Source organism: Eretmochelys imbricata, chromosome 7 (genome assembly GCF_965152235.1).
Source record: "Eretmochelys imbricata isolate rEreImb1 chromosome 7, rEreImb1.hap1, whole genome shotgun sequence".
In the NCBI taxonomy this organism is placed as follows: domain Eukaryota; kingdom Metazoa; phylum Chordata; order Testudines; family Cheloniidae; genus Eretmochelys; species Eretmochelys imbricata.
Window position 1 is genome coordinate 121,534,667 of NC_135578.1, and position 17,677 is coordinate 121,552,343.

The 17,677-nt window shown below is 48.9% G+C and overlaps 1 protein-coding gene across 5 annotated transcripts in view; it reads right to left on the reverse strand.

Annotated features, from left to right (window-relative positions):
* Window positions 1-4,995: 4,995 nt before the first annotated feature.
* The window catches only part of WBP1L (WW domain binding protein 1 like), an 83,554-nt gene continuing 70,872 nt past the window's right edge, over window positions 4,996-17,677 (reverse strand). For all 5 annotated transcript variants that reach the window (XM_077823259.1, XM_077823262.1, XM_077823260.1 and 2 more), the window contains exons 3-4: window positions 8,915-9,076; window positions 4,996-7,230 (exon numbers count right to left, since the gene is read on the reverse strand). In XM_077823259.1, the coding sequence (XP_077679385.1) occupies window positions 6,479-7,230; window positions 8,915-9,076 (914 nt within the window). In that variant the 3' untranslated portion in view covers window positions 4,996-6,478. The remainder of the gene's footprint in view (window positions 7,231-8,914; window positions 9,077-17,677) is intronic.

Consider the following 17,677-nt stretch of genomic DNA (forward strand, 5'->3'; position numbering starts at 1 on the left):
GCCTCAGCCCTCACTTACCCAGCTGTTCTAGTTCAGGACTGGGAGTACTCTGGGGCGGTATGGAAGAGATTTGGAGAGCCCTCTGGTACTATGACCCAGGCTGCCTCAGCAGACCGGGGCCAGGAACCCAGGAAGCTGGTAGGGAGTAGGTGAAGAGGCAGGACCTGCAAAGGGGAGCTCCAGACAACAGGAGGCCCCCTTAGACTCCCAAGCAGGTGAGGAGCCAAGGGTGCCCCCTTCAAGAATCAAACATTTTAATGTGCGGTTCCGACTTTGCAGGAGGACAATCGAGAGATGACACACTGAATCAGTTGGCCATAGTGAATGGAGAGGTGACAAATTTCCCCCCAATCAAACCAGGTGATTCCTGTGGTTCAGAATCTGAGCTGAGTGGCTTTGCTATCCACAGGAGGACAGTCAAATGGGGGAAGTATGGGGACAGCTCACAGTACTGCAGCCAGAGCATCAGGATCTCCTCCGATTGGCTCACACACCATTGGCAGGACACTTAGGCCAGGAGAAAATCCTACTCAGAGTCAGAGTCCATTTCTTCTGGCTCAGGATCTGTAAGGAGATCAGTGAGGTCTGTGGCTCTTGTCCCGAGCATCAGCCAGTTCCTCCTAAAAGAAATTTCAAAAGTTCCTCTAGTCCCTCTCCCTTTGAATACACAAGGATGGACTTGGTTGGGCCCCTGGAGAACAGTGCCATAGGGCACCACGCTGGTGACACTGCATTATTCCATGAGGTGCCTGGAAGCAATCCCAATACACACTAGGAAGGCTAAGACCATCGCGACTAAATTGATAAAGGTCTTTGCCAGGGTAGGGTGTGCGCTGGGAGATCTTCACCGACCCGGGGACCAACTTAATGTCATGGCTGATGAAGGAGTTACGTAGCCTGTCAAAGATTAAAACCATCCAGACCACCTTGTACCACCCTCAAATGGACAGTCCTGTGGAGTGCTTATACCAGACACTGAAAAGAATGCCCAAGAAGTTCTTGGCCTAAGCCAAGGATCAGGCCAAGGATCTGCAGCAGTAGGATCAACTGTCCCGCCCCGACCCTCCCCCGTTTGCTGTACTGAAATTTCTATTTTTTTTTGCCCTTTGAACTCCGATATGGGGGAGAACCCTCCAGTATCTTAGACCTAGTAAGGGGGATGTGGGAGGAGCAGGGCTGCGGGGCAGAAAACGTTAATTCAGTACATATTCCAACTCCGCAAGAGGCTCAAGGCCCCGGCCACTTTTCACAATGGAGAATCTCATTCGTGCCCAGCAGGCACATGAGTACGTACACAATGGGGCTCGCCCTAGTGTGTTTAAACTCAGGGATCACATACCCTTTTTACTCCCCAGTTTTGTGTCCAAGCTTTCGGCGAAATGGAAGGGGTCCTGCGACATAGCATAGCAGGTGAAGCCAATGAATGATGAGGTTAGGCAATCAGATAAGAAGAAATGGACCTAAGTTTACCATGAAAACCTCTTGAAACCTTGGGATGTCCAATAGCCTTGTTCATAGACCCTTATCTGCTAGAGTTAGGAGCCCAGGCAGCATAGCCTAAAGTAGGGGAGAACCTTCTGCCAGCACAGAAAGTCCAAGTGCAGCAGATTCTTTCCCTTTTTTCACCCTGAATCAGGGTGAACACACTTAACCTATCACGCTATCGAAATCAAGCAGGTCACAGAGGTAGACACACCCTCTGGCTCCTTTTCAGGAAGATGTGGTAAGTTGTTCAACAGGAGCTCCAAACCATGCTGGAACTGGGAGTTACCGAGTGGAGAAGTCCTAGAATGTTGGCCTTCAAATTAGATGGCACCTCCCAGTTCTGCATCAGTTTCTCCCACGCCCAGAGAGGACAAGATACTAGAGTGGTAGGGTGAAGCGAACTACACCACCACACTGGCAGATGCTTCTTGCACCCAGATCCCACGAGAAGACTGCCTTCTCTGCTCTGTATGGGCTCTATCAATGCCAGGTCATGCCATGTGGCCCCCACAGAGCACCTGCAACCATTCAGGAGCTGATGGACCAGGTCCTCCAGCCACAGGCCCAATACGCTATGGTTTATTTGGATGACATGTTCATTTATTGCTGTGGCCAGGAGATCCACTTAAATAATGTGGTGGCCATCCTCAGGTACCTAGAAGACACTGGGTTGATGGCAAACAGAGCTAAGTGCAAAACAGGAAAGGAGAAAACCACCTACCTGGGATACATGTTGGGGAAGTGCTAGGTCCAGCCCCTTGCCTATCAAGTGCAGACCTTGAAAGCCTGACCTGCTTCCACCACAAAACTGCTACAACAGTTCCTGGGACTCTGGGGTCCTATCTCTGGTTTGTGCATGGATTCTCCACCACAGCAGCCCCCATCATGAGGCTAGGAAGGGCTGCTAGTCAGAAGCTTGTGAAATAGCCTTGCTGACACATGGATGGGTAGGAAATCAGTCTAACAGTCTTGATATCTCCTGCTATACATTAGCTGGAAGCTGAATCCCCAAGAGATGGCATACTCCATCACTGAGAAGGAAGGCCTGGTCATAGAGTCACAGAATATCAGGGTTGGAAGGAATCTCAGGAGGTCACCTAGTCCAACCCCCTGCTCAAAGCAGGACCAATTCCCAACTAAATCATCCCAGCCAGGGCTTTGTCAAGCCTGACCTTAAAAACCTCTAAGGAAGGAGATTCCACCACCTCTCTAGGTAACGCATTCCAGTGCTTCACCACCCTCCTAGTGAAAAAGTTTTTCCTAATATCTAACCTAAACCTCCCCCACTGCAACTTGAGACCATTACTCCTTGTTCTGTCATCTGCTACCACTGGGAATGGTCTAGATCCATCCTCTTTGGAACCCCCCTTCAGGTAGTTGAAAGCAGCTATCAAATCCCCCCTCATTCTTCTCTTCTGCAGACTAAATAATCCCAGTTCCCTCAGCCTCTCCTCATAAATCATGTGCTCCAGCCCCCTAATCATTTTTGTTGCCCTCCGCTGGACTCTTTCCAATTTTTCCACATCCTTCTTGTAATGTGGGGCCCAAAACTGGACACAGTACTCCAGATGAGGCCTCACCAATGCCCAATAGAGGGGAATGATCACGTCCCTCGATCTGCTGACAATGCTCCTACTAATACAGCCCAAAATGCCATTAGCCTTCTTGGCAACAAGGTCACACTGTTGACTCATATCCAGCTTCTCATCCACTGTAACCCCTAGGTCCTTTTCTGCAGAACTGCTGCCTAGCCATTCGGCCCCTAGTCTGTAGCGGTGCATGGATTAAGAAATCTGTAGTAGTGCTGATGAAGTGGATTATAAATCTGGTGATGAAGTGGGCCATGGATATGCTCTGATATTATCTCTTGGAAACCCATTCACCCTGATCACAGATGACAACTTCCTGTGATGGCTAACCACCATGAAAGACAAGTACCTATCCAGCTGTACTCACTTAAAATACAACATAAGGTGGGAAATGCCTGCCGAAACGCAGACTTATTCTCCCAAGGGAGGTGGGGAGAGCTGATGGTACCCTGGTACCATCCCGAAGGGGAGGGTGTGAGATAAGAGACATCCCACACTGGCCAGGAAAGGGTTAACGAACTGCTGTGGGCTACCTCAGTCCCACCCCACGACCCCTGCAGCAGGTGTCAGGCTTGGAGGGAGGGGTTAAAAGGGAAGAGCACAGTTCATTTAGGGCTGGCTAGGACGGAGAACAGATCCCCAGCCCCCACTCTGTGTGAGGGGCCTGGCTGGAGTCAGGAACTTCTTGAGAGCCTGCTGCCTGTCAGAGCTTCTCTGAGGGGAGGTAGGCCTGATGTGGGACTACTCTTTGCTACCAGTGCCTTGCTTGCTGCTGTGGGGTAAGACTGTGGCAGGTGGTGCCCTGTGTGAACAGGGTGGCAGCCAAATGAACCTGTTCTTGTTCCTTTACACCTGGCCAAGTTTACACTAGTGATTTTCCCTGAGCCCATCTGAGACCCAGGTCACAGGATCTTTCTACCACAAGGGTAAAGATGGTTTGGAAAAAAACAAAAAAATTGGTTTGTGCCCTTTTTGCTTCTTTATGATCTACGAAGGCAGCCAGAAAGGATTTTTCAAGCACAATGGAAGACCTTGTTTCTCACCTTAGAAACATCAGGACTATCAACTCACTTTCCTTTGTTGCTGGAGAGGATCTTGAAGATTGAGAGAACTGAAGTGGGAGCTTCCTTATCCTTAAACTGAAAAGGCAGAGTGTTGCAAACTAACAAGGAGAACTTTTCTCCTAAATGTCTGTGAGGCCACCTTCAACACGTGGGATTTAGTGAGGAAATGTTGAGGAAGGAGAAGGTGGCGGTATAGGATTCTTATTATTAAAATCCTGCTTTCTGAAAGTTGTTAAATGCTTTTTAAGCTTTCTTGAAATATGTGAGGAAGAGAGTTTAACAATTTGCAGGTCAATTCTGTAGATGGACAGATTTTAGTTCTCTCCTCAAAGGGAAGAAATGATCAATGAGCACAGCAGCTAGCAACAATTCTCCATGGGGGAAGGGTGAGGAATAGAATTCCTAGGCTTGCAGCAAACGATCAGTTCCCTATTTGTATGAGCCACTGTAAGTCTGGTCATACTGTACAAAGAGCCAGTCAGAACAATTAATGTGCCATGGAGTATTTTTTAACCACATGCGCACATCATAGCATAGAACGGGCTCTGACGAATCTCAATGAAAGACTGTTTCAATGCATCCTATTGTAGAAATTGCAATTCTAGTTCCAGTGAACATCTGCTTAATGTAAGGCTGTTTGTTGGGGGAGGGGAGAGAAATGGCTGCTCTTTAAAAAACGTTGCTCATTACAGATGAACAAGCAGAAACTAAAATGCACGATCTTCAGTACAGAGGTAAAGTATTTAAATGAGAAACCTTGAATAATCCATATTTGTTACCAGCAGAACATAGTGTATGTCAAGTAAAATGTAAACACGGATTTTTGTTCTCCGTTCACAAAATGACACACACGCGAGTTATCAGAAAAGGTGTTATATTTGGTTTCCACGTTACTGAAAACTGATTTTGGTTTCGATCAATCAAATCTGAATGCCTGCGTTAAGGTTTCAATTTCCCTCCATAACAGTAATGATCGAGATGACCATAAGTAAAGGAAAGCTAGAGGGGAACCCAAGCACACTTCATATATAGATTGAGTCCTGCCCTCTTCCACAGGAACGCTCCAGGGAATGTTAGTTTCAGCTGTTTGTTTTTTTTTTCCCTTCCCTTTATACTAACAAAAACTCTACTGTTTATTAAAGCAAAGCTACAGTAAATTTTCTTGCAGTCTTACAGCAGGTTTCATGTTACCAGTAGGACATGCATGAATGTATTGCAGTCACACACACAACGCTCAGACATTATACAGTAGCCAGTTGCCACCTTAAAAAAAAAAAAAGAAAAAACCCTAGACATTCATTTCTTTTAAGTGGTCAGCGTTAGAATCGCACCAAACTTTTGGATTAAAAAAAAAAAGAATACTGCACAGGTCTCCGCTGTAAGTAATCCTTTTGCAACAGACGGAGGTTTTTCTCCATTTGTTCAACATGCATCACTGAAACTTGAAGGCACACTGGCCAAAGACAGCCCTGGTTTTTGTTTTATCATCTTAGCTAAAGTGCTGCCCTAAGGGTACAAAAATAAAATGAAAAATAAAAAAAAGGCCAAACCTTTTGCAGCACACAAGCTGAATGTCATGTAGAGACCACAGTACTTGGAAAGGCAGCCCAGCTGCCTGGATTCTAACTCATAGCTGTGCTCTGAGAGGCATTGATTAAAGGAATATATTTGCCTTTAAAAAAAAAAAAAAAAGAGTATGTAAAGGCAAACTCTGCGACCCTTTTTGTAACTTGCATGCTATAGACTAATATTCTGTCTGGAAGAAACTGGTCCTTCAGTTACCAGCATCAAGTGGGGAATCTCCTACACCACTACCTGTTGCTGAAGCACCAAAGATTACAGCACTGTTCTGATTTAGTGATTTATTGTTTGGGAGAAAACTTGGATTATCTCTACTCCCTCAAGAGCACTAATCAAACCAGAACTCTTGGGCTGCTGACTGCCAGTGCTATCAGAAGCTGTGTGCTTCTGGGAAGACACCTGGAGGGTGGAGCCATACTGTATTTCTTATCCTCACAGGGTTAGACTTGCTGAGCTTTATGACTTGCAAGATAAAGCAGGTTTTGGAAAACTAAAACCAACCAAACAGTAATAATCCACCACCAAAATCATCATTAGGAAAGTTCCATTTTACCAAGGTCTCGTTTTGAAACTGAAGTCCCTACTACGTGTAGGCGGAGGGATGCGATTTTAAAAAAACAGGAGCAGTTGCCCACCCTCCCAAGCAGTGCTTTTGGGGATATTCCCAAAATTACATCGGGGGGGGGAAAAAAGCTTGCATGACCTTTTTTAAAGTTGTTCTTACTCCTTTTATAGACTCTCCCTTATGACTCAGCCACTTTAGCTGGGAGGGTGATTGGTATGAGAGTTTGGAGAGTCCTGCTCATTTATGGTGTTCAGGAGGACACACACCGGCTGCTGAGGCAGATGGTGGTGGTTATGTTCACGGTGCTGCTCCTCGGAGGCACTGAAAAGCCCTTCTTCCTCATCCCCATGGAGGCGGCCACTGCAGCTGTCACAGAAGTCCAGAGGCCCATCCAAAGTATCGTCAATGAGCCCATCAAGCTCCTTGAGGTCATCGTCATGGTGGCCCCGGTTGCAGACGCAGACTTCAATTCCCGAGTCGCCAGTGAAACGGCGGTGTCTGCTGGGTGTCTTGTCCTTGGCATCGGGAATAGCCCTGTTATGGTCGAAGCTTTCACAGCTGTAATCTTTAAGCAGTTCCTCCTTGCTCTCGGAATCCTTATCCGGGAAGGACACAGGATCGGCCATCTCCTCCAACTCAGGGCCGGTGCTGGAGCTGCCTGGCTCGGTACCCTGCATTTTGGTGACAGTTCGTTCAGCCAGTGTCATGGAGGATTCAGGGTCCCGGACACGGAGGGACCCAGTGCTGTCAGTGCTGCTGTTAGTGCCACCTGGCGGTGGAGGAGAGCTTGTCTGTGCGGGCTGGAGGTTTCTTGGAGTATCCGGGACTGTGCTGTTGCCACCCCCTGGGACGCACTGCTGATGTAAGGCACTATATGGTGGGGGAGGGGTTGGAGGTCGGTTCACCACTTCCTCATAGGGAGGCAGTAAATAATTTGGCAAAAATCCTAAAATCGGGAGGTAGAAGTTATTTCATGTGCAATTTCATGAAATTTGTTATTTAAAATAGATCAATGTCATTCACGTAATTTATGATACTTTGCCCATCTCTAGCAGCTTCTAAACCAGCGGTTCTCAAACTGTGGAGTGGACCTACAGGGGTCACCAGGGCTGGTTTAGACTTGCTGGGGCCCGGGGCCAAAGCCCCACCACCCAGAGCCAAATCCCGAGGGTTTTAGCCTGGGTGGCAGGGCTCAGGTTACAGGCCCTGCTGCCTGGGACTGAAGCCCTTGGGCTTTTGCTTTGGCCCCTCAGCCTGGGGCAGTGTGGCTGGGTTTTGCCCCCCTCTTCTCCCTCAGGATGGTGGGGATCAGGCGAGTTCAGGCTTTGGTCCCCCCTCCTGGGGTTGTGTAGTAATTTTTGTTGTCAGAAAGCGGTCGTGGTGCAATGAAGTTTGAGAACCCCTGGATTCTAAACCAAGCAACAATGAGTTAGCATCATCCCCTACGTGAGGAGGTAATCATCACATTTTAGAGAATGGGAAACTGAGGCACAGAGAGAACGTGACTAGATCAAGGTCAGAGGGAGTCCGTACAGAGCTGGGAGTAAAATCCAGATCTCTTGACTCCCAGTCCCATGCTTTACCGATTAGACCACCCTGAACAGTGCACTATAAATTACAGCAGAGAATAATCCTGTATTGGTTGCAAGAAACCGACTAGGTGACTTCACAGATTGCTAGGCTGGGGTTCTCTAATCACTGGTGTTTACATTTCCAAAAAAAAAAAAAAAAAAATCAAAGATTTCACCCCCCTGAAGCTTTTTGCATATGTAAGAGGAGGCAGCAACTAGAGTAAAATTAAGAGACTTGGCCCCTATGTTGTTTTAATATTGGATTCAGTATTTCTGGTGTGGCCAGAGTGAAACCCTATCACCACGAGTGGCGAGGGGAACACTATATTTGTGCTTATAATGGACCCACAAATCAATTAAAGGTTTTCCTAAGGAGACAAAACAGGCTGAAGTGGACTGAATTAAGCAACTGATCAAAACACTCTTTAAACAGTATAACTTCAAGGGAAATGTCCTTATATCATAATGCATCAGGGCAACTGCATTCTCTCCTCTTTCTGCCAATATAGCTCCCACAGATGCAGTAACAATGAATCTGTTAACTCACTGGAAATCTAGCATGGTCTAGTAGGCAGAGTATAGGATTGGGAACCAGGAGGGTCACAGCTGAGTCATCATTCCCACCTGGCCCCTGAGTGACCAATCTCTGTCAAGCCACTTTCTTTACCTCAGTCAAACCAGCTGCAAAAATAGGTTACATAGCAGGCGTATCAAAGAAAGATTGCTCCAAGCTCTCCTGAATACGGTCTTTTAAAAACCTCTCCATGGCTCCAGGAAAAGGTACAGATAACCCAGGAGCAGAAAAATGACAGGGATAAAGGCCCTGTTGCTGGCACAGTTCTGCTTCCAGAGTCAGCAGGGCCACATGTTCCAGGCAGCTAAAATTTACCTCCTTCTCTCCACAAACCACAAGTTAGGCAGCAGCAGCCCCCAACCTCTCCCTCTGACCCAGCAGCTTCTCCCCTCCTCCACCCGACATGGCGAATTCTTTGGTCTTTACTCTTTCAAAAGCCAGCCTGCTCCCTGTTGCATCTAGGAAGATCTGTAGGAAGTACATACGGAAATAAAATGGCAGAGCTGAGTAGTTATGGGCTTCCCGGTAAGCAATCAGGTTAATCTCGTGTTGCCGCTGCTGTGCCTGGAGGCGGTGTTTGGCACGCCGATGATGGCAAACGCAACAGCAGCTAAGTATGATGATGACAGTCCACACCAGCCAGAACCCTGGGAACAAACAGGGAGGGAAGAACTGGTTATTCACAGTGCAATTCATTTCCGTGGGGGGAGAAATGCGAATTACACACAAGATGCAGTGGAAAAGATTATGGGATAATATTTAAAGCAACGAGGTGCAAACCTAAAGCTGCAACGTCTGCAGATGTTCTATATGTTACACTTTTGTTCAAAAATATACAGGTTACAACCAGGCTCCACAGCGGTATATTGACCCTAACAACAAACTGGGCAATTTTATACGTGCTTCAGCACTCGAAAGAGCAGAGTTCTGGGAGAGATCACGAACATGCTGGGGACACAGCTCCAAGCTGTCCAGGCACCATGCTTCCTGTCAAACATCTCACCCATCATAAATGTTTGTTCTAGGCAAAAAATATGGTTCCATATAGAGCTGATGATGGCAAAACAGATGACTCTAGACCAGAAGGATACTTCAGCTTCAAATGATAGATCTCACCCAAGCAGCAGTATACATCAGCACTGAGTTTCTCTTTTCCCCGGGGGTGCCGTGCCCCCACTCCTCTCCCTCCCCTGAGGCCCCGCCCTTGTTCCACCTCTTCCTGCCCCCGCTCTGACCCCTCCCCAGTCCCCAGCCTGCTTGCTGCTCTCCCCCTTGCCCCAAGCCCCTCCCCTAGCTGCCAATCAGCAAATTGGGGGTGCCTTCAAACAGCTGTTGCTGGTGGGTGCTGAGCACCCACTATCTTTTTTCTGGGAGCGCTCCAGCCTCGGAGCGCCCATGGAAGTATATGAAGGGCCCTGACAAATGTTAGACTTCCTTTGTAATCTAAGGACAGAGAACAAGTCTGATATTGATCTGACCGGAGACTAACATTTCTCATTAGTAAATTACCGAATATGTAAACTTTGGTGTGACCTGGCACACATGAAGAGGGTGCACGAGGACGACGACCTTGAGGACTTCACCTTCTGTGGCTGCCTAAGAGATGGGATATGGGAGGCTCTGGTGAGAGGAGACAGGTCGGGGGGACTAGGGCTTGTGCCTCCTGCATGGCATGGGGTTGGAACAGGGGAGCCACAGCAGTGCCAGCCCCCACAGGGCCTCCAGGGGTCTCAGCTGGGGCCAGCTCTAGGGCAGTGTTTTTCAAACCGTGGGTCGCCTTGCTTTGGTCATCACCGCCAACCAGGACGTTAAAAGTCCCATTGGCGGGGCTGCCCAGCTAAGGCAGGCTAGTGCTTACCTTTTCCGACACTGCGCTGTGGCCTGGAAGCAGCCAGCAGCGGGTCCGGCTTCTAGGCAGGGGGGCCACGGGGCTCCGCGTGCTGCCCCCGCCCCGAGCACCGGCTCCGCACTCCCACTGGCTGGCTTGGGGGAGGGGTTAGTGGTGCCTGCGAGCGAGAGTGACACGGAACCAGACCTGCTGCTGGCCACTTCTGGGGTACAGCGTGGTCCATGGTGCACCCCAGCTGAGCTGCTGACCGGGAGCTGCCGAAGGTAAGTCCGTGCACCAACCCTGCACCCCTGCCCTAAGCCCCCCCCGCCAACCTGGAATCCCTTCCTGCACTCCAAACCCCTCATCCCAGGCCTCACCCCAGAGCCTGCACTCCCAGCCCAGACCCCCTAATACACCCCGACCCCCTACCCCAGCCCAGAACCCCTCCTGCACCCCAAACTCATCCCCAGCCCAGAGCCCTGACCCCCTCCTGCACCCCAACACCCTGTCCCAGGCCAGAGCCCCCTCCCACACACACACTCATTCCCGGTCCCACCCCGCAGCCCTCACCCCCACACCCCAACCCTCTGCCCCAGCCCAGAGCCTGTGGCCCCAGCCCAGAGCCCTGACCCCCTCCTCACCCCAGCCCCATACCACAGCCCTGAGCTCTGCCAAACCCAGAGCCCCTCCTGCACCCCAAGCTCCTCATCCCCAGCCCCATCCCACAGCCCTCACCCTCACCCCCCAACCCTCTGCCCCAGCCCTGAGCCCCTCCCACACCCCAAACCCTTCATCCCCAGCTCTGTTGGGTTGTGGGCATCTACAATTTTCTTCAACTGGGTCCCCAGTAAAAAAGTTTGAAAACCACTGCTCTAGGGTGCAGGGCTCAGACCTCCCGACTCTGGTATTAACGAAATGGGTGTGAATTGAGTTGTTCACAAAAAGCAGATCTTTTTCTCATGACAGAAGCAAGCAGGGAGCAGGCCACAGAACACTGGCATAGCATGTCATCACTTTATTTTGTATTCCTTTAATTGCACAGGCTGAAAAATTATCTATTGAATTAAGAAAAGATTGACACACACCCAGTGACAGCCAAATCTCTCCAAAGACCTAACTGGAAATTCAACCCTGTGGGATAGGCCTCTCCTGGGATTAGGAGGAATAGGGGTTGGGGGGAAGGAGGCTATCCACCCCCTGTTGGAGGGTAAAGGACCCTGCAGCCCCCCCCATCCTACTGCAACTGTGGCTGCAACTTCTGAAAGAACTCTAAACTTTCTTACATCCTTACTTAGGACACTGAAAAACTCCATGAAGGCCCAAAAATCAGTGAGAGGCGAAGTTTGTTTTTGTACATTTCCCTTTTGTTTGAATTCCCGTGAATGTGAGTAACAAACTTCCGAAACATAAAACAAAATTTCCTTTTGGAGTCCAGCACTTTTGATAATCCAAAAGGAAACTTTTCAAAAAAACCCACACCAGTGTTTTCCACTGGTTGTGGTCACTCCTGCTTTCATTTCTCTCATTCTGGACAACATAAAGTCAACCGCTCAAACTCTTTGGTTTTTGTGCATTAACACAATGCTTTTTCACAAGGGAATTTTAAAACAAAACTCTTTTTATCCACCTCTCTCCAAAAAGCAAACCTGCCCCAACCACTCTACACTAGGACAATATTTCTAGAAATATCTGTTTTACATAGGATTCTGCCTTGCTAGCCACAATGTTTAGGGGTGTTTGGTTCAGATTCATCTCTGGTTTATTCTTTTTAAACCTAATTTTTGGCCTAACTTACTTAGCAGCGCCCCTTTACAAATACACACACACACAGGTGCTGAGAGCATCTGCATAGTTAAGGTTTACTTTTAGAAGGTGGGGAGAGGGAGCAAGAAAAACCTAGAAATCTCTCGAATGAGCAATCATTCATTCCAAACTTAGGACAGAAAGTAGTGTACCCACTGCACTAACTTTGAATAATTTCATTGTACTCAGTTCAAACAAATACAATCTACTGTGCCTCCAAGCTCTTAGAATGGCGCCTTGTCTTGACAATGGGAGATACACAAATCAGCCCAAATTCCTATCTTGGCCAAACAAATGAAGTACTGGATCTCTCTTTCATTATACAATTAGATTTCCATTCCTCTAGGAAAATTATCTTGTGCCCAGAAGTGTTGATGTAGATGTAGGAGTACTCTGCATCTCCTGATATCTGTAGGTAAATCCTGTTTAAAGCTCCCATGCAGTTTTTCTAGCTAGTCTACTCTGCCGGGCTTACTGTAAGGGTGACAGAAAAGAATGTGAAAACAACGAGGAGTCCTTGTGACGCCTTAGAGACTTTTATTTGGGCATAAGCTTTTGTGGGCTAAAACCCACTTCATCAGATGCATGGAGTGAAAAATACAGTAAGCAGTATATATATTACAGAATGTGAAAAGATGGGAGTTGCCTTACCAAGTGGGGGGTCAGTGCTAACGAGGCCAATGCAATCAAGGTGGATGTCACCCATTTCCAACAGTTGACAAGAAGGTGTCAGTATCAGCTGAGGGAAAATGACTTTTTGTAGTGACCCATCCACTCCCAAATTTGTTAGTCTCTATGGGTATGTCTACACTATGACATTAAGTCGAACTTATTAGAAGTCGATTTTTTAGAAAGCGATTTTAGACAGTCAATTGTGTGTGTCCCCACTAAACGTATTAAGTCGGCGGAGTGGGTCCACAGTACCGAGGCTAGCGTCTACTTTCGGAGCGTTGCACTGTGGGTAGCTATCCCACAGTTCCCGCAGTCTCCGCCGCCCATTGGAATTCTGGGTTGTGCTCCCAATGCCTGATGGGGCAAAAACATTGTTGCCGGTAGTTTTGGGTACATGTCGTCAGTTGCCCCTCCCTCCGTGGAAGCAACGGCAGACTATCGTTTCGCAACTTTTTTCTGTGCGGGCGCCATACTGCTTTCAGCAGCCAGTGCAGTAGGTCTGCAAACCATCGTCATCATCCACCGCTTCCGCTACCACTCTGCTCTCCTGGTGGTCTTGCAGGGCCGCTTCCGCTGCAACTCTGCTCAGCTGCTCTTGTCTCACCATACCACGGCAAGCGTGCAGCCTGCTCAACTGTTGTGTCCTGGCAGCAGACGGTGCCGTAGGTCTGCAAAACTGGTCATCCAACCACTGCTTCCCCTGCAACTCTGCTCTCCTGCAGACGCCATACCACAGCAAGCATGGAGCCCGCTCAGATCACCGTGGCAGTTATGAGCATTGTAAACACCTTGCGCATTATCATGCAGTATATGCAGAACCAGAACCTGCAAAAGCAGGCGAGGAGGCGATGGCAGCGCGGTGATGAGAGTGATGAGGACATGGACACAGACTTCTCTCAAAGCACGGGACCCGGCAATTTGGACATCCTGGTGACAATGGGGCAGGCTCATGCGGTGGAACGCTGATTCTGGGGCCAGGAAACAAGCACAGACTGGTGGGACTGCACAGTGTTGCAGGGCTGGGATGATTCCCAGTGGCTGCGAAACTTTCGCATGCGTAAGGGCATTTTCATGGAACTTTGTGACTTGCTTTCTCCTGCCCTGAAGCACAAAAATATCAAGATGAGAGCAGATCTCATAGTTCACAAGCGAGTGGCGATAGCCCTCTGGAAGTTTGCAACGCCATACAGCTACCAGTCAGTCGGGAATCAATTTGGAGTGGGCAAATCTACTGTGGGGGCTGCTGTGATCCAAGTAGCCCACGCAATCACTGAGCTGCTGCTATCAAGGGTAGTGACTCTGGGAAATATGCAGGCCGTAGTGGATGGCTTTGCTGCAGTTGGATTCCCTAACCGTGGTGGGGCAATAGACAGAATGCATATCCCTATCTTGGGACAGGATCACCAAGGCAGCCAGTACATAAACCAAAAGGGGTACTTTTCAATTGTGCTGCAAGCACTGGTGGATCACAAGGGACGTTTCACCAACATCAAGCTGGGATGGCCAGGAAAGGTACATGACGCTCGCATCTTCAGAAACTCTGGTCTGTATGAACAGCTGCAGCAAGGGACTTACTTCCCAGACCAGAAAATAACCGATGGGGATGTTGAAATGCTTATAGTTATCCTTGGGGACCCAGCCTACCCCTTAATGCCATGGCTCATGAAGCCATACACAGGCACCCTGGACAGAAGTAAGGAGCTGTTCAACTATAGGCTGAGCAAGTGCAGAATGGTGGCAGAATGTGCCCAGCCTTCTGTTGCTTGGGCAGTCCTCTGGGGTGGAGTGGTTGGGTGCTCGGAGGCCCCCCGCCCCGCGTTCTTGGGCGTCTGGGAGAGGATGCTATGGAACTTGGGGAAGAGGGTGGTTGGTTACACAGGGGCTGCAGTGGCGGTCTGTGCCTTTCCTGCACACCTCAACCAAATACCGGAGCATAACAGTTTGATCCTCCAGTAGCCTCAGCATTGCATCCTGCCTCCTTTCATCATGCTGCCGCCACCTTTCCTCTTGATCCCGCCACCTCTCCTGTTGCTCCAGCCATCTGTCCTCACGTTCATTTTGTGCTTTCCTGGAATCTGCCATTGTTTGCCTCCACGCATTCTGCTGGGCTCCTTCAGTGCGGGAGGACTGCATGAGCTCAGAGAACATTTCATCGCGAGTGAGTTTTTTTCGCCTTCTTATCTGCGCTAGCCTCTGGGACAGAGATGCTAGTCGCAGTGTTGAAATATCTGCAGCCGCAAGAGGAAAAAAAGGGAGACTAAAACTGAAAAAGACACACTGGCCATTTAAAAGGAGGAGCTGATGTTTTTGGGTTAATGTGCAGCACAAATCCAACTAAACCCCCCCGACACCCAATTCTCTGGAATGATCACTTCACCCCTCCCCCCACCACGACAGCAGGGATGATTTCTTTTCAGCCACAGGCAAACAGCCCAGCAGGAACGGCCACCTCTGATGTCCCCTTAATAAAATTCCCCTATTTCAACCAGGTGACCATGAATATCATCACTCTCCTGAGGATAACACGAGAGATAAAGAACGGATGTTGCTTGAATGCCAGCTAACACTGGACACACGCTGCCATGCTTTCTTATGCAATAATTCCAGATTACGTGCTACTGGCCTGCCGTGGTAAAGTGTCCTACCAGGATGCAATAAGGCTGCCCTCCCCAGAAACCTTTTGCAAAGGCTTTGGGAGTACCTCCAGGACAGCTTCACTGAGATGTCCCTGGAGGATTTCCCTCCATCCCCAGACACGTTAACAGACTTTTCCAGAAGCTGTACTGGCCGCGAATGCATCCCAAGTCTTTAGGGTAAATTAATCATTAAACACACTTGCTTTTAAACTGTATTATATTTACAAAGGTACACTCACCAGAGGTGCCTTCTCCGCCTTCAACATTCGGGAGCCCGGGGTTGGGAGGGTATTGGCTCCAGGGTGATAAACAGTTCCTGGCTGTCGGGGAGAACGGTTTCTCTGCTTGCCTGGTGTGCGCCATCATCTTCCTCGTCCCCAAAATCCTCATCCCTGTTGCGTGAGACTCCCTTGCAGGAGTCCACGTACAGGTGTGGGGTAGTTGTAGGGGCACCCCCTAGAATTGCATGCAGCTCATCATAGAAGCGGCATGTCTGGGGCTCTGACCCCGAGCGGGTGTTTGCCTCTTGGGTTTTTTTGGTAGGCTTGCCTGAGCTCCTTAAGTTTCACGTGGCACTGCTGCGGGTCCCTGTGATAGCCTCGGTCCTTCATGCCCTTGGAGATTTCTTCAAATATTTTGGCATTTCGTCCTTTGGAACGGAGTTCTGATAACACAGATTTGTCTCCCCATACAGCGATCAGATTCAGTACCTCCCGTTCGGTCCATGCTGGAGCTCTTTTGCGATTCTGGGACTCCATGGTCATCTCTGCTGATGAGCTCTGCATGGTCACACCACGATGGCCAAACAGGAAATGAAATTCAAAAGTCTGCAGGGCTTTTCCTGTGTACCTGGCCAGTGCATCCGAGTTGAGAGTGCTGTCCAGAGCGGTCTCAATGGAGCACTTTGGGATTGCTCCTGGAGGCCAATACCGTCGAATTGCATACACACTAACCCAAATTTGACCCGCTGATGTCAATTTCAACGCTAATCCCCTCGTCGGGGAGGAGTACAGAAATCGATTTTAAGAGCCCAATAAGTCGACAACAATGGCTTCATTGTGTGGACGGGTGCAAGGTTAAATCCATCTAACGCTGCTAAATTCGACCTAAACTCCTACGACCTAAACTCGTAGTGTAGACCAGGGCTATGGCTACGGCTACACTTGCAAATGTAGAGCGCTTTGAGTTAAATCAGCCTTCATAGAGCACAGTAGGGAAAGCGCTGCAGTCTGTCCACATTGACAGCTTCAAGCGCACTGGCGTGGCCACATCTGCAGCACTTGCAGTGGCATTGGGAGCGGTACGTTATGGGCAGCTATCTCAGCATGCAATTGACTGCAACGTGCTTTTCAAATGGGGGGGTGGAGTGTGACAGGGAGTGTGTTGTGTGTATGTGGGGGGACAGAGTGGATTTTTGGGGTGCTGAAAGCATGTCAGCATGCTGTCTTGTAAGTTCAGACAGCAGCAGACTCCCCCTCCTCCCCGCCTCTCTCTCTCTCTCACACACACACACAGCATTCCACAGTAATGCTTTGTCTCAGCGCCAGCTTTCAAAGGGCATATCCACATTCCTAGGCATGTTCAAAACAATGAAAAGAGTGGCCACTTGACTTAAGGGGATTATGGGACGTTTCCGGAGGCTGATCAGAGCGCAGTAATGCAACACCTTGTTCACAGTGAAGCCCGGGCATTTCACCCACTACGCACCAAGTGTTAATCTTCTCGCTGAGGTGGAGTACCAGGAGCCCTCTAGCCGTGGAGTCAGAGAGCTCTACTTGTCTTGCCAGTGTGGATGGGGAGTGAGCTGGGGCGCCCAGGACTGCTTTAATGCGCTCTAACTCACAGGTGTAGCCAAGCCCTATGGTGCCACAAGGACTCCTTGTTGTTTTTGCTGATACAGACTAACACGGCTACCACTCAGAAAAGAATGTGAACTTTTGAGTAACAAGAGTGACAAGGAATGTCTCAATGTTCCATCCTGATGTCAGAATTTTGGTATTTCTCTCTCCCCAAAAAGAAAATGAGTACTTGTGAAACTTTAGAGACTAACAAATTTATTTGAGCATAAGCTTTCGTGAGCTATAGCTCACTTCAATGAAAGTTTATACTCAAATAAATTTGTTAGTCTCTAAGGTGCCACAAGTATTCCTTTTCTTTTTGCGGACACAGACTAACACGGCTGCTACTCTGAAACCTCTCTCCCCCAGTCACTCCCACTCCAAAGAGGCCTTTATCCAGAGTACTGAGGATTGCCCCACTCCAATCTCCAACACTGCTTGGAGGGGCTGATTTGCAATCAGCACCTT